Raw genomic sequence first — 14,436 nt, forward strand, 5'->3', positions numbered from 1 at the left:
TGAGTCATTTCGTTCATTTCGTTCTTTTGATCAGAAATAAATTAAAATGTTGCGTTTTCAATAAAAAATACCCCCAATACGTCTACATACACAAATTTTGGCTCTAGTTCCAGTTATAAAAATATTACAATGCAACTAAGGACATATTATAATAAACAGAATGAGTAGCTCACCATCATATCTTGCAGTCGGATTAGTTTGTTCTTTTGGATCTATTGCACCACATAGCGTCTATGGGAGTCACGTGACAAAGGAACGAACGACTCGAGACTTGAAGACTCATTGCTGAGAATCGTTCAGTTCTGTTTCCTGTGTACTGCACTGCATAGTGTCTATGGGGGTCACGTGACAAAAGAACGAACGCCTCAGGATCGAAAAGACTCAAAGGTTACTAATCATTTCTGTTTCCTGTATACAACATACGGAGGTTTTGCGATACTTTGCGCATGCGCGCCCAATAGAAAATGAACGAATCACTCTCCGAGACTACTCGTATATCTGAGTCACGTTAAAGAGTCGGAGTCGTTCAAAAAGAACAAATCGTTCATGAACGACCCATCACTGTAGAAATACAGCGGATATTATTAAAATAAACAATCATTATATGAAATAATTACATGTTAAAGTAACATTCTCCTCTGCCTAACTTTAAGAGGGCGGCGCCCCAGCACCCCTTAGTGACCGGCCGTCACATGATACAAATTACTGGAATAGAAAAGGGATTTTACAAAAAGGGTATCAAGTTTAATCCATGGTTTCTAAAACATGGATATATTTTTCTTATATAGCTACATAATTTATACTAAAACTGTAAAAAAAAATAATAATTTAATGATAATACTAATAAATGAAAACACAAGAATTCAAATAGCACTTGCTGAGTCCCAAAATGTCTAAAATTAGCAATGAGCAATGTGTGGCTTTCAACTGATTACAGATCATCCAAATCAGATTTATCTAGGGTTAGGGTTGCATTTTGATGCTACATTATGTCTGCACCTTGGCCATTACCAAGACTTTTCAATTTCAACTTTAATTTTATTAACAGGACATAACCAGTCCCTCTAGTCTGAATCATGCATACAGTAACAAATAAATCCTGACATGTGGAGTGGTCTCAAAGTTTTTACAGAAGCATGCTATTTATTTTGCACACATTTTTTATTATTTTAAACTGATCAATTTTGAAAAAATAAACACTTTTTTACAGAGTCACAAAACAGCTTCAGAGCATTGTAGATCACTGCATTCCAAGACATTTTAGTAATGAAAGCATGTGGCCTTGATTTACTGTAAGGGGGAAAAAAAAACATGAAAACCCAGCAAGTCAGATTGACCTCAGATTTTTCTTACCTTTTGAGAAGTACACAGGTACAGACATCCAACTGTGCTATTTATTTGCACAACTGAATGGCCTTGAAGCCTTAAGAAGTGAAAAATATATATCTTTTTACTCTGATAACTGCAGTTAGAGGCCTATGGGTGCAATGACAAAACAACAGTGGGATTGAGAGAGATGATTGAGTAATGAAGACTTGAAGGCAGTAATAACATAAGATGAACAAAATGAGCTCATTTAGAAAAGTGCATTCAATTGAAATTTTGTTTTTGTAGGACTCTGAATCCACTGTAATCACCATATTTCCTTGCAGAGACCAGTCAAGCTTTGGTTAGAAAATAAAGAAGACAAAAAGCAAGTGCAAAGGTTTCAAACGGTAATGGACTGTTGGTCACACTTGCACCAGAATCCTCTATGCCATACTAAAGTTGTAAAGCACTTACAGTACAAAAAAATCCAAAAATGCCAAAATGATAAAACAATTCAGTCTGATCACATTAGGTGGTTTCTGGTGGAAAGAATATGTATGTTTCATTGATAAACTAATATTTCTGACTGAGTGAACTGTAGAATAACAGTGAAGACTGAGATAAGAAAGTACAGGTGGGCAGAGTTTTGCACTTAAAATTTCCTCCAGGACTGTTTATTTTTTCCCATGCATAGTTTGGACAAGTGTGTAGTGGAACATTTCATAGAGACTGCAATAAAAAAAAAGTATGACATTCATAATAATTTTTTCAACAATATTTGTAATTATACACAAAATACCTCAATTAACTTTGTTAATTCAAATGTTTTCATCAGTCCTTCAGGTGTAAGTTTGGACAAGGAAAAGTGCTGTAAAACTTAAATACAATACAAAAAAGCTTCTTAAAGTAAAACATTCAGCATTTTTATAGAACACAGTGCAATACAAAAACGGGAACCAGATAGGTAAAAATGGGCCTTCACACTGGTAATGAGTATTTGATAGTTAGCAAAGGCAAAACAACAGAACAATAAACAGTTGTGTGTGGTGTACAACTGGTGTAGCACCAATTCAAACCCACTGCACAGAGAAATCACACTTGCTCTTTCTAGAGCAGTCTGTTATCTTTGTAACACCAGAAATGGCTCTAGTAACGGAAAGGAAGTCCACCTGCTAGCAGTTCCTGACAGTCATTTGTATCATCAAATAAGGCTTTGCAAGGTTGTTCAGGGTGTAAAGGTTGCCCTAAGCTGCAACTTTCAAATTACATACTTTTTAAGGTCTGAAAAGTGAGTCACAAAGGGGAAATATGGCGATGCACTGAGATCTCAGTGTGACTCAACATCTTATGAGAGAAATTAAAGCAAATCTTGCAAGTAAATCTTTACTTTGCTAGACCCCTCTGAAGTATAAACTTCGCTGCTGGATTAAAAATGGAAACATCAGCAACCTATAGTCACACACTATTCAAGATTTGCCAGTGAGTGTAGAGAGTGTCCATACCATAGTATAGACAACAGTTTATCAGCAGGTCGACAGGGCTGTGAAGGTGACGGTGTGTGGAGCGACGGAGTTAAAAACCAGATAAGGCGGCATCTTTATCCCACCTCTCTTAAACAAAACCTTCATGAAAATTCATAATGGACTGGTGTTCTCTACCACCTCATTTAAAACCTCCAACCCCGAGCAATAAGCCAATACTGAGAAAGAATACAGTGCACTCATAATGCACTGTTGCACGCATAATGCACTATTCCAACACTTACCAACCAGATACTGTAAATGCAATGCTGACTGTGAAAACATGAGTACTCCTTGTCCCAGAAATTACCAAGAATAGACACATACCTAAGAACTACTGTAGGAACATACAATAAACTACCCTTGAAATAGTTGCTATTAACAGTATGAAAAAAAATATTTTATATATATACACATAGAAACAAAAATATAAATCTTTTTTCTTTTTTCATAAAAAGACAGTAGGTAGTATTCTGTTAAAGTAAAATAAGTAAAGAGTTAACGAACACATAAGTTCAAAATTTCCCTTCTTTAAATCTTTCATCTGGAGCTGGTAACTTCACAAAACCAGAATCTGTTGAGCTACTCTGTTTTTCTTCTCTCTTATAAAGGTGATTCAGTGTATGGACAAAAAATATTGTAGTACATCATGAAATTAAAAAACTTGAGATATACAGTTACTAAAGGGGACAGAACTGCCCCAAATTAATGGCTCAGGAAAACTACAATTGGTCTGAGACATGATGCATGATGCCACTATTGTAAAAACATAACATCAACATCAAGTACATAGGTGATTAAAGCAAAAGAGCGAATTAATAGGAATAAATGTGGGATCTGGTGTCCCATCAGCAGATATAATGCATGGGTTTAAACTCAGTGGTGGGCCATTATAACGTTAGTTTTAGGTCATTTTGGCACACTTCTGTGCACATGTAGCATGTCTCATCATTTAGTGTAATATAAATGTGACCCATAATAAGCAATAAGTTACCATAGTAACAACAGCAGAAACAACCAGGTTGGCGTATCAACCTCAGCTCCTGGACAGTAACAGTCCCACTTTCATACAATGTTGAGTATCAAGCAGGGCAAAACCACTTGCATGTGTGACACTTGGCACTTGCAGAGAGGAAAATGTTGTGAAGGATAGTCTCACTTTACATGTTCAGCACTGTGGGAGGAACAGTAGTACTTTTTGTGTGCAATGAAAGTGGATAGGCTACTGAATTTGATGTTGCACAGTCGACAGAAGCGAGTATTCCCGTTTTGTAATGCCGTTGCAAGGACTGTTTTGGGTGTGGTTGGGGATATGTGGCTTACAGCTTTTTCTGCGACAACCAAGTGAGGGGTGGTATGTCCTTGTGAGCCCAACTCTCTCAAGGTATCAGACACAGGTGACATAGTCAGTGGAATTGAGCCTGTGGGTGAAAGGGCAGGCGGGGCTGCTTTGGGAGAGCCAGCCCCAATAGGATGATGTGCTATAGGGCTTCCATTAAGCAGGGGAGAGGAGGGAGAGGCAGCATCCCTCCTGGTCCGGCCATTTACACCATCCCTCTGGGGCCTGGGGCCTGGTTTAGGAGGGGTTAGTGGCGCTCCATTGCGAGGACTGAGACTATTGCTTGGACTGACATTGGGTGGTTGGACCTCAGACTGCTGCTGTGTAGCAAGGACCAGCCCATGGGCTGTCTTGAAATGCTCCACCAGATCAGAGGTCACTGCCCGATTAGGAGGGCAGTAAGGACAAATCACAGGAGGAGTGCTGGGGGTTTTGACCCCAGGCACAGAATGAGAGGTAGACTCCAGACTGGGTAAGACAGACGTGTGAGGGACCCCTGCAGGCTTTCCAGTTTGGTGGCTTTTGGTGTCAGGTTGCAGATCAGGAACTCGGTTTTTAGGGGAAGTGGAAGTAGGTCTCTTCAGTCGATGCAGCTGCTCCCTAGTTTGAGGTTGCAAGGCAGTGGCAGGGCAGTAGTACGTTTTGTGAGCCAAGTAATTCTCAATGCTGTTGAAGCTGATACTACAGGCTGTACATTTATGGTAGTCAGTGAGGGGCAAAGCTGAAATGTTATGTCCTCTTGAGTTCTCCCGTAAGCAGGGCTTTTTGCTAAGATCAATGGGGCCATCACCCTCTGGACTAGAACTGCGAGCAGAACCACCGATGCTGGCCACAGGTGGCCCAGTGTGAGCGGTGGCACACTCTTGTTTTAATGGCATGCCTGGTACAGCAGGAAGGGCAGTAGCACTGGCAAGGGCCTCATTCCGTGCCATATGAATTTCATACATCTTTTTGCGCTTCCGTGTACGAATGGGCTGTGGCACAAAGGCAACATTGCCTGCCAAGAGGCGATGGTTGGAGGGGTCATGACGTGAGGCACAGTAAAATCTCTTATGGACAATGTAGTTCTCATGTCTGCTGAAGCGAATATTGCAGGCCTGGCAGAAAGTGCGAGTAGGATCCTCTTCCAGGTCTTCAGCTGATCCACTGATTTCTGCAGGGCTGTGGCTCTCCTCACTTACCCTACCTCCTCCCCCACCTTCACCTTCTGAAGAAGATGAGCATGCAGTGTCCTTCAGTGCTGGAGTCTCACTCTTTACCTCAGTTGGCTTAATATCTGTAACTGGGGCAGCCACTGCAGAGTCACTATAGCTAGGAGAAGCTGATGATGTAGAATTACCTGGCCCTGCTTGTGGAGAGGCATCATGACTTGAAAGGGGTGTTGCCGTTACTGGATCATCTGTTACCAGGCCAGATCCCTCCCCTTGATGATGTCTGCTGGAGCAGTACAATCTCTTATGGGCATAATAGTTGTTGATGTTATTGAACGTGATGTCACACTCAAAGCATGTTGCACCCTTGATGACACCACCAGGAGAGCCTGTAGAGTAGAAGCCTTGTGCAGATGTTGGGACCTGCCCACTCTTTAGCCTACTATGAACCATCTCAGACATTTTAGCCAGGATTTCAGACGCCTGGGGCATAATGGCAGCTTCAGGGCTAAAGAGGTAAGGGGGCAGAAATAAAGCTCCACCAGGTAACACTGATCCTCCCGCTCCCAAGTGAACAGGACTAGATCCTGGAGTCGGACTGGCCGGCTCTGCCTTCACCGCTATAACTGGGGGACTCTCAGGAGAGGTAGGATGGGGTGAGCTTGGCTCTGTTGCATTTGCACTATGATTGCCATCCTGCTCTTCGTCCCTTGTTTCACTCTCTGAGTCAGACTGTGGCTCTTCTTTGATCTTTACCTGCTCTGGAGAACTACAGCCTCGGGAGGTGGCTGCTCCACCATTGGCCCCAGGGCTAGAAGAGTCTGGTCTGGGCATGGTGACTGATAGCTCTTGGTCCTGAGAGTCTGAGAGCTCTGAAGTTATAGGGCTACCTTGGCGAGGTGTGTGACTTCTTTCAACAGGAACCCTGACTTCCAAGTGAGTATGAACATGCTGCTGAAGCAGAGCAGGAGTGTCTGCTGAAAATCCACATACTTGACACTTTAGCAATATACCAGAGTCTCCAGGACTAAGGCCTGTTAAATAGAAGAAAGAAAAAAAATCATTTATGCAAAGCAGATTTAAATCAGAAAATGAAAAATTATCAACTGCCTTATTCTGGTTCATGATCAGTATTAGTCTTTTAGAATAGAGTGAGACTCATATGGATTAGACAAGCCTAAGTGAGAGTCCTACCTGAGGCCACTGGAAGTTTGGGGGAATAGCCTTCACTGCGAGAACCAGGCTGACACACCATGTGGCTAGTGACCAGATGGCTGTAGAGGATATCTCGAGTTGTAGAAATGAATCCACAGCCATGGCACACACCGTTCAGTGTGTCAGTGTGCACCTTCAAATGCCGCTCACAGTTGGCTTTGGTAGTGAATGCAGACAAGCAGATCAAACAGACAAATGGACGTTCACCTGGACAACAGACACACACACACACACACACACACACCTCCATATCATTTTAGGCAAATAATGTGCAATGTATTTTACTTACACATTTAATGAAACAAGAAAATGGTAAATAAAAGGCACTTAGTGAGCTGGTAAATTAGCAATGCGCAAAATGAATTATTCATGAAAACTAATCAGAAAAGACAAAAAAATGGACTGAGAGATGGACAGTGAGAATTTCATGAGAGAGAAAGGGAGGTGTGAGAAATTGAACGAGAATAAGGGAAAAGCAGAGAGAGAGAGAGAGAGAGAGAGAGAGAGACTTACCACTGTGTGTCCTCATGTGGATCTCCAGTGAGCTAGCACTGGGGCAACTCTTGTTGCACTGGGGAAAAGGGCACAACCTCTCGTTAGGGTAGGAGTCTTTGGGCTTGTCCTGTGGAGGGGAAGCCGCTGGCTTTTGCTTCTGCCGGCTGGCACAGTAGTACATGAGATGAGCTTGCAGGTTCCTCTCACTTCTGTACCAAATCCCGCAGTCTTTGCATGGGAAGATATCCTCTGGGGGAAAAAAAAACATAACCACAAATTAGGTAATATCATGGACTCAATAAAATCAAATATTATTATTGTATTTATTTGTAGCATAACTTCGATGCACTTAGTATTACTTTAATCTAAAAAAAAAAAAAAACAGAAATCAGGTCTTTGGAAATGGCCCTTTGTAATAAAATGCAGCTTTATAATAAAACCTGTGGGGGGTAACACTTCGCTGCTGGCAGTGGATTGCACAGGTTTTATTTATATCTGAATATTAACTAATGACACAATCAGTTTCAATGCATCATAAGTGTGGGCTCCACTAAGTCACATACAATGTATGACACACACATTTTAAAACAGAGAAAGCAAACTGACAATCTCCAAGGCAACAGGAATGAGAAGATGTGTGTGTAATTGTACAGATCAGGTGTCAGGGTATGCTAAGGGGGGGGATATTTCATAGTGAACAGAGCAGCCCATAAATACATGTTTCATTACTACATGGCTAATGCTACATGGCCAAAGAATAAGACAGATCATTTTTTTAACCTTTAGCTTCATTTATTGACATAAATTATTCACTCAACACAGCACAGATGTGTTCACATCCACATCTTGCACGACTCAGCAGCCCATAGCAGAATTTAAGAGAGAGATAGACAGACAAAGAGAGGGAAAGAGAAAAGGAAAGAAAGAGAAAGTGTGCGTGTGAGGTAGAAATAGCTGTACTCTACTATCAGTGTCTACCCAGCATGTCTCATTTGTCTCAGCTGAAACAATACTGCCACCTAGTGCTGGCACAACTAAAAGGTAGGTTGAAAGTATTTAATGTTGCTTCATGTTATTTTTTTGTGAACCCAGGTGTGATGGTATCTGTCCTGATTCTATATAAATAATAAAACCTCACCTTAATCTCTCCCTCTCTTTCTCACACATAAACACACACCATGGAAGGTGAAAATTCACTTGTGATATATTAGTGACTCACTGTTAACAACTGCAGTTGCCAAAATGGCAGCCATGCCAGCCTGCTGTGGGAGGAGCTGGATATCAGAAGGCAGGTTTGCTGGGTAAACCGGCTCCTCTTTCACTGGGGGGTTATGCGTTTGGGTTGCAGCCTGCTGCTCTGTGCTGGTCCAGGAAATGATGGCCACTAAAGCATCTTCACTAGAGAGCTCCTGAGTCAGCTTACAGTAAAGACCATCACCTGCAAACATAACAGTTAGGAGCTTTAGGCATTTTGAAGGCAATGAGATTTTTCAACATCTAAAGCCAAGCTGAAAATCAACTTTAAAATGCGGTTGGAGTAGACCAGGATGAATGTATTGACCTTGTTTCCAGACAGAAACACCAGATCTAATGATAGCGTTTATAATCACCATCCTTAATAAACTCTTTTACATGTAGTACACAGAGTCATAGTATAGTTTAACTATGAATAAATTATAATGCTTTTATAAGCACAGTTCTTGAGCCTTTACAGTCAAAAAAGGGGTGTGTTGTGTTGGCTGTGTGGTGTGAGTGTTATAGTACCTTGACTGTAAATGATGCAGTTTGCTTCTGATGAGCAGGAGGTCACAGGTATTCTTGTGAGCCAACAGTCGTCATCATCACAATCCAGGCTCTTTAACGAAAAACATATTGACAAGTAATCATTACCATATATTTATATATTAAGAATGATTGCTTAAATGAGGTTGAAGTGGCTCTTTAAAATCCAAGTTTAGATAAACTACAGATATGCACACAATATTTATTACAACAATAATAAAATATCAGACTATTTGCTTTCAAAAGACACACAGTCTGACCCACATTATGCCTATACAAAATATAATGTGAAGACCTTTAGAGGAAGATAGAGACTCACAAAGAAAGCAAATAACCTGTAACAGCTCCAATTCAGATCTGACCTGCACATGCAAAGCTGTGTGTGCATAAGTGTGTGCATATACACAAATCATATACTTCTGGAGAGTTTGAAACATTTTGATTAACACACCTGGTCCGTTACCCACAGTGTGCTCTTTGTTCTGAGCTCTGCAAACATTCTGTCTGTCATTCCCAAAGGCTTATCATAATATATATATAGGTATGGACAAACTCTAACACAAAGGAAGCTACACATGCATGCATACACAAATGCACATGGTTACTGACTTGAATACACAAAACCAAGAGAAAAATGGATGTCCACATTAACGTGTTTATATGGGATAGTCAGGTCTCTGTTCATCCTTACTGTATGTACATATATGCACACACACACACACACACACACACAGGTCCACCATAACCACCATTAAAACCACCTACTTAATATTGAGGAGCTTTTCATTCATCCACCAAAATAGCTCTAACCCTTCGAAACATGTAATTTACAATACCTCTGAAGAAGGGTGAGTCAACACCATGAACATTTTGTCCATGTTTCTTCAACAATTTTTGTTTGGCAACTTGTTTTTTGCAGTATGGCAGGGTGCATTGTCCTGCTGAAGGAGGCCATAGGCATCTGAAAACAATGTTACCATAAAGGGGTGTAACTTGGTCTGCAGTACTGGTTATGCCTGTGGTTCATGTCTAAGTAAGATCCATATAAATCCAAAGATCCAAGGTTTCTCAGCTGAACATTGCCCAGAGCATCACACTACCTCTGCCTGCTTGCCTTTTTCCCATAGTGCATCCTGGTGTTATCTCTGCCCCAGGGAAGAGATGCGCATGCACCCTGGCCCTCCATGTCATGTAAAAGAAAACCAGACCAGGCCACCATTGCTCCATGCTCAAGTTCTGGGTTCACGTGCCTATTGTAGGTGCTTTTGGTGGGAGATTGGGGTCAGCATGGACACTTGGACAGATCTGCAGTTATGCAGCCCCATAGGCAGAAAGCTGAGATGCAGTGTGTAGCTGATACTTTTCTATCAAAGTCAGCATTAACCTTTTCAGCAATTTGTGCTACAGTAGCCTTTTTATGGGATCAGACTAGACAAGCTAGCCTTTGCTCCACATGTTCACTCATTTTACTGATTCACTTGTTGTTCAACCCTTTTTTTTTTTGATAGGTGCTAACCACTGCATATCATGAACAACACCACAAGACCTGACATTTTGGGTATTTTGGAGACCGATCCAGTTATCTACTCATCACAAGTCAGCCCATTAACCTTTGCAAGCTTCTCTTAATAAATTATGCATAACAGCACTTGCAAAATGACAGTAATGTTAAATGTTGAGGATATTTATCCTAGCAGAGAGAATAGACAAATTGTTTCTACAATATAATGCCAAATCTGTGCTTTCTAGTGTCCCTGCTACTGGTACACTAGATGGCAGTAGTTCCACAAGGCCTGTGACAGTATAAGGAGCCTTACACTTACTTTTTTGTGTTACGCATAACCAGTTAAGCAGCTGCTCCTGCAGATGCATTGGTCCACGTATCTCTGTCATCCTACCAAACATTAAAGACTAGAGAAAATGAAAGACATCTCTTCAGCACAGAAGCCTAGGATGAAAGGCACCAAGTGTCGGGGCAGCGAGATGAGACAGCAAGCCATGGAGGACAGCTGAAGGGTTTCTTTCTAAATCTGTCTGTTCTTGCCTGAAGATATGGTCCGTATTGTATTTCATGGAGAACTAGTGCTGATAAGGAGATAGGGCTCCTTTTGTTTTAATTTGAAACCCAATGCCGGAGCCGTCTGTGCCATAAGTGCTGCGTGCTTCTGCTAATTTGTTTCAGACTCATTTAACACGACTCGACTTTGTGCTGCACAAAAGGAGAGGGCAGTGTGCTCAGCCACCCCTTCTGACTCAACATGCATGGCCACACCTGTTCACAGATTAAACAGGATCATTCACAAGTGTTCTTCTTTCTCTTATACACTTACTCACCCAGAAAGTTTAAAGATACTATTTATTTGATTGCTTAGCAAACTATCACTTCCGGTACTTTATCCAGTACTTAGAAGTGTATGAGGACTATTAAAAAAAACAAGAAGAGTCTAAGGGCAGTTGTTGAATTCAATCAGGAACTCAGAATCACCCAGAAAAATGGACATAAAAAAATCTTTCCTCATTGTTCTGGATGAATGATGAATATAACCTGGTAATAGCCGAAGAAATTGACGCAAATGTTTACAGTATGCATGTGGGATGTGAACGTTAATTTCTTTTTAACAGTTTAAAAGGATGAAATTATAATGACTGACAGAACAAGCATCAGCAGTAGCAGTACACTGTGTATTTGTACAAGTACAGTGCAAAAGTACTAAGACACCCATCATTTCTTCATAATAAATTACATTTAATAGTTAATTACATAGATTCGATTATTAAAATGCATTATTAAAATGCAAACAAAATTTTTTTTACACTATGACAGGAGGCCAAGTGCCTAAGGATATAATCTAAAAATTGTCTGTTTATGTAACAACCTCAGCAGCAATCTCATTTCCCCTCTTATCTGTTCCAACCATTCGGTATTCAGCCCCACCAGTATACAGTACCAGTCTCCAGCCTGATAATCTCTACCTGTTTCTTACTGGTTCATACCTTAAGTTGAACCAATGAATGAATGTTTTTTATCCTTGAATAATTCATAAGTCACTGTGTGGCTTAACAAATAAAAAATAATAATTCCTCTGAAACTGGTGAGTGCAAAAAAGTCCTTCAGCGAGTTTGGAGAACTATTCCCCAAGACTATATTAGAAATATAAGAAAGCCTGGCTCTTTGCGAGCAAAATATGAAGAAATGATGGGCAGTCCAAGCCTTCTGCATAGTACTATATATTGCATAAATCATAAAAGGTGAAACTTGTATCAGTTTCTTAAGCAACGAAAATCACATGGGAAAAAAATATCTAATTTTAGTATACATTTTTGTTTCAGACTCTAATTGTATTATGGATTTTTGTTTACTTATATGCAAGGGAGGGAATGTCTGTGTTGCTGCTGTTCAGCTTGTTTCCTTACACTGGCTGGAACCTACATACATTAAAAATCTCTTATTTCGTTTAAAATTTAACTCTACAATACACAATTATGCTTAATCCCAAACTGTTCCCTATTCACTATATAAGAACACTGTAGAAATACATGGTGATGTACACTAGATAGACTAGATATTCACTAGAGCGACATTTAAAAAAGATTACATTTTGAAAAATGTTTAAAAATTTGGTATTTGTGCTCTGAAATTGATTCCGACATACTGTAATTTTCATGATGAAAGTAAAAACAGTATGACTGACAGTCTTCATGACATTGAAATTCGATTTTAAACAAGTACAATTTGCAGCAACGTCTTTTTCAACCTCACTTTAAACGCATGGAGGAGGTGTATAATCAAGACCCGGCCCATTGTCCCTTCTCTTTTTCTCTTTTTCTCCATCTTTCTATGCTCTGGCACTTTATCTCTTCATTTAATCCACTCCTCATCTATCCCTAGCCCTCTTTTTATGCACCGACACACTCTTTGTCTCCATCTCCTTCTCACTATCTATTCCTATCCCGTATCTCTCCACACATCCCTTTCTCACCCCGACCCCCCCCACAACCCCTTTTCTCTCAGCCTCCACTCTCCCTCTGTCTGCCCCTCTCTCTATCTCTCCGCTACAGGAAATGGTTTCTTTCCCAGCAGGGGGGTGGAGAAGGGTGCACACACTGTCCCAAACAAAGAGGTCAGTGTGTGAATCCTCCAAAAATACAGAGAAGAAAAGGAAGGAAGATAATAATCAGAAAGCTTCTCTCATCCGCCTCACACACACACACACACACACACACACACACACACACACACACACACACACACTTACTTTTCTCTCTACCTCTTTATCTACTACTTTCACTGTCCCACATATACATACATTAAATATAACCACATGTGTTCATACACACAAAACGCTTGTACCAACAAACACACCACACGCAAGTCTCTGAACAACCATCACTTATCTCTCTCTAAAAAAAAAACTTTGATCAGCTCCTTGCAAACAACATAAAAATATAAAACTGTTGAAAAAGATGAGATAAGAGACTACAAAATCAGGCACTCTTGGAAAGCAGACTTTTAAACTGATGGAGATGAGTTTCTGATGTTTTTTCAACTCTCCTCCTCTCTCACTATAGCTCTCTCCCTCTTCCTTTCCTTACAGACTTTAGGCATAGGACAGTCAAAACATCAACTATTACACATATATGAAGCAGAGGGTAACCGATAATGTTCATAAAAAAGTTGAACGATTCCACTTTTTTCAACAATTTCCACTTATGATTTTTTATGTTGCTTTCTTCAAAAAACATCAGAAAATAAGAGGGAAGCTTCCTATTTATCAAATCTATAGAATTATTCTACCTCACTAACTAACAAATACAGAATAATATTAGATGATGATGATGGGCATGGAATAATGGAATTATAAAATAAATCATCAAAACATTTTTTGAAAATAATTGCAGTCTTAAAATGTTTCACAAATTTGTGCATTATCTGATATGATTAAAATGATTTTTTTCTCAGATGAAGGAAAAAAGGGCATCATACAGTATATAAGCCATTAGCCGCTCTAACTTCTAAAAATCGCGCATAGAAAAACCCGTACCGGTCAACCTTTAATATGAAGCCACTCATCTCTCCACTCCCCACCTCTGGGCACTTTTCTCTATGATTTAATCTCTGGAAGATTTTTTCTTCAGCCTTTCACTTTCTTTTTTCCTCTCACCATTCCTCTACATTGTGCTGTGAGGCATCCTCTCTATTGTCCTCCTACTCGAGTGGTAGACTCAATGTAGGTACACTCTTCAAGATGCCCTCTCAATACCACACATGATGTGATTTCCCAGCCAGATCCAACCAGGCATGCTTTTCCTTTGATCACTGAATAGATAATTGCGAGAAACTATAATTGAAGGTATTCATGCATCGCTTTCAGCAAAAAGCTTGGGCACTGAGGGGTGACTCTCTGAGACACTCTACTGGCTGATGTAGATAAACCTGAGTGATAGAATGTATAGTAAACAAAACCTTTATTTTCAGCACAAGACAGCAAGAGAGAAGTAGAAAGACCTTGTGTGCATACATTTACATGTATGGATTTTGGCAGACTATTCCTATTCCCTATGAGGGTCAAGTGCCCTGATCCACAGTCCAGCAGCGGCAGAATGATGGCGCTGGAATTTGACCTTC

General features: G+C 40.3%; 1 protein-coding gene across 1 annotated transcript in view; it reads right to left on the bottom strand.

Annotated features, from left to right (window-relative positions):
• Positions 1-1,193: 1,193 nt before the first annotated feature.
• Positions 1,194-14,436, bottom strand: part of zfpm1 (zinc finger protein, FOG family member 1) — a 73,749-nt gene continuing 60,506 nt past the window's right edge. Inside the window, exons 5-9 of the mRNA XM_053500337.1 lie at positions 8,793-8,883; positions 8,248-8,466; positions 7,047-7,277; positions 6,513-6,740; positions 1,194-6,352 (exon numbers count right to left, since the gene is read on the bottom strand). Of these exons, the coding sequence (XP_053356312.1) occupies positions 3,984-6,352; positions 6,513-6,740; positions 7,047-7,277; positions 8,248-8,466; positions 8,793-8,883 (3,138 nt within the window). The 3' untranslated portion in view covers positions 1,194-3,983. The remainder of the gene's footprint in view (positions 6,353-6,512; positions 6,741-7,046; positions 7,278-8,247; positions 8,467-8,792; positions 8,884-14,436) is intronic.

Source organism: Clarias gariepinus, chromosome 7 (assembly GCF_024256425.1).
Source record: "Clarias gariepinus isolate MV-2021 ecotype Netherlands chromosome 7, CGAR_prim_01v2, whole genome shotgun sequence".
Lineage (NCBI taxonomy): Eukaryota > Metazoa > Chordata > Actinopteri > Siluriformes > Clariidae > Clarias > Clarias gariepinus.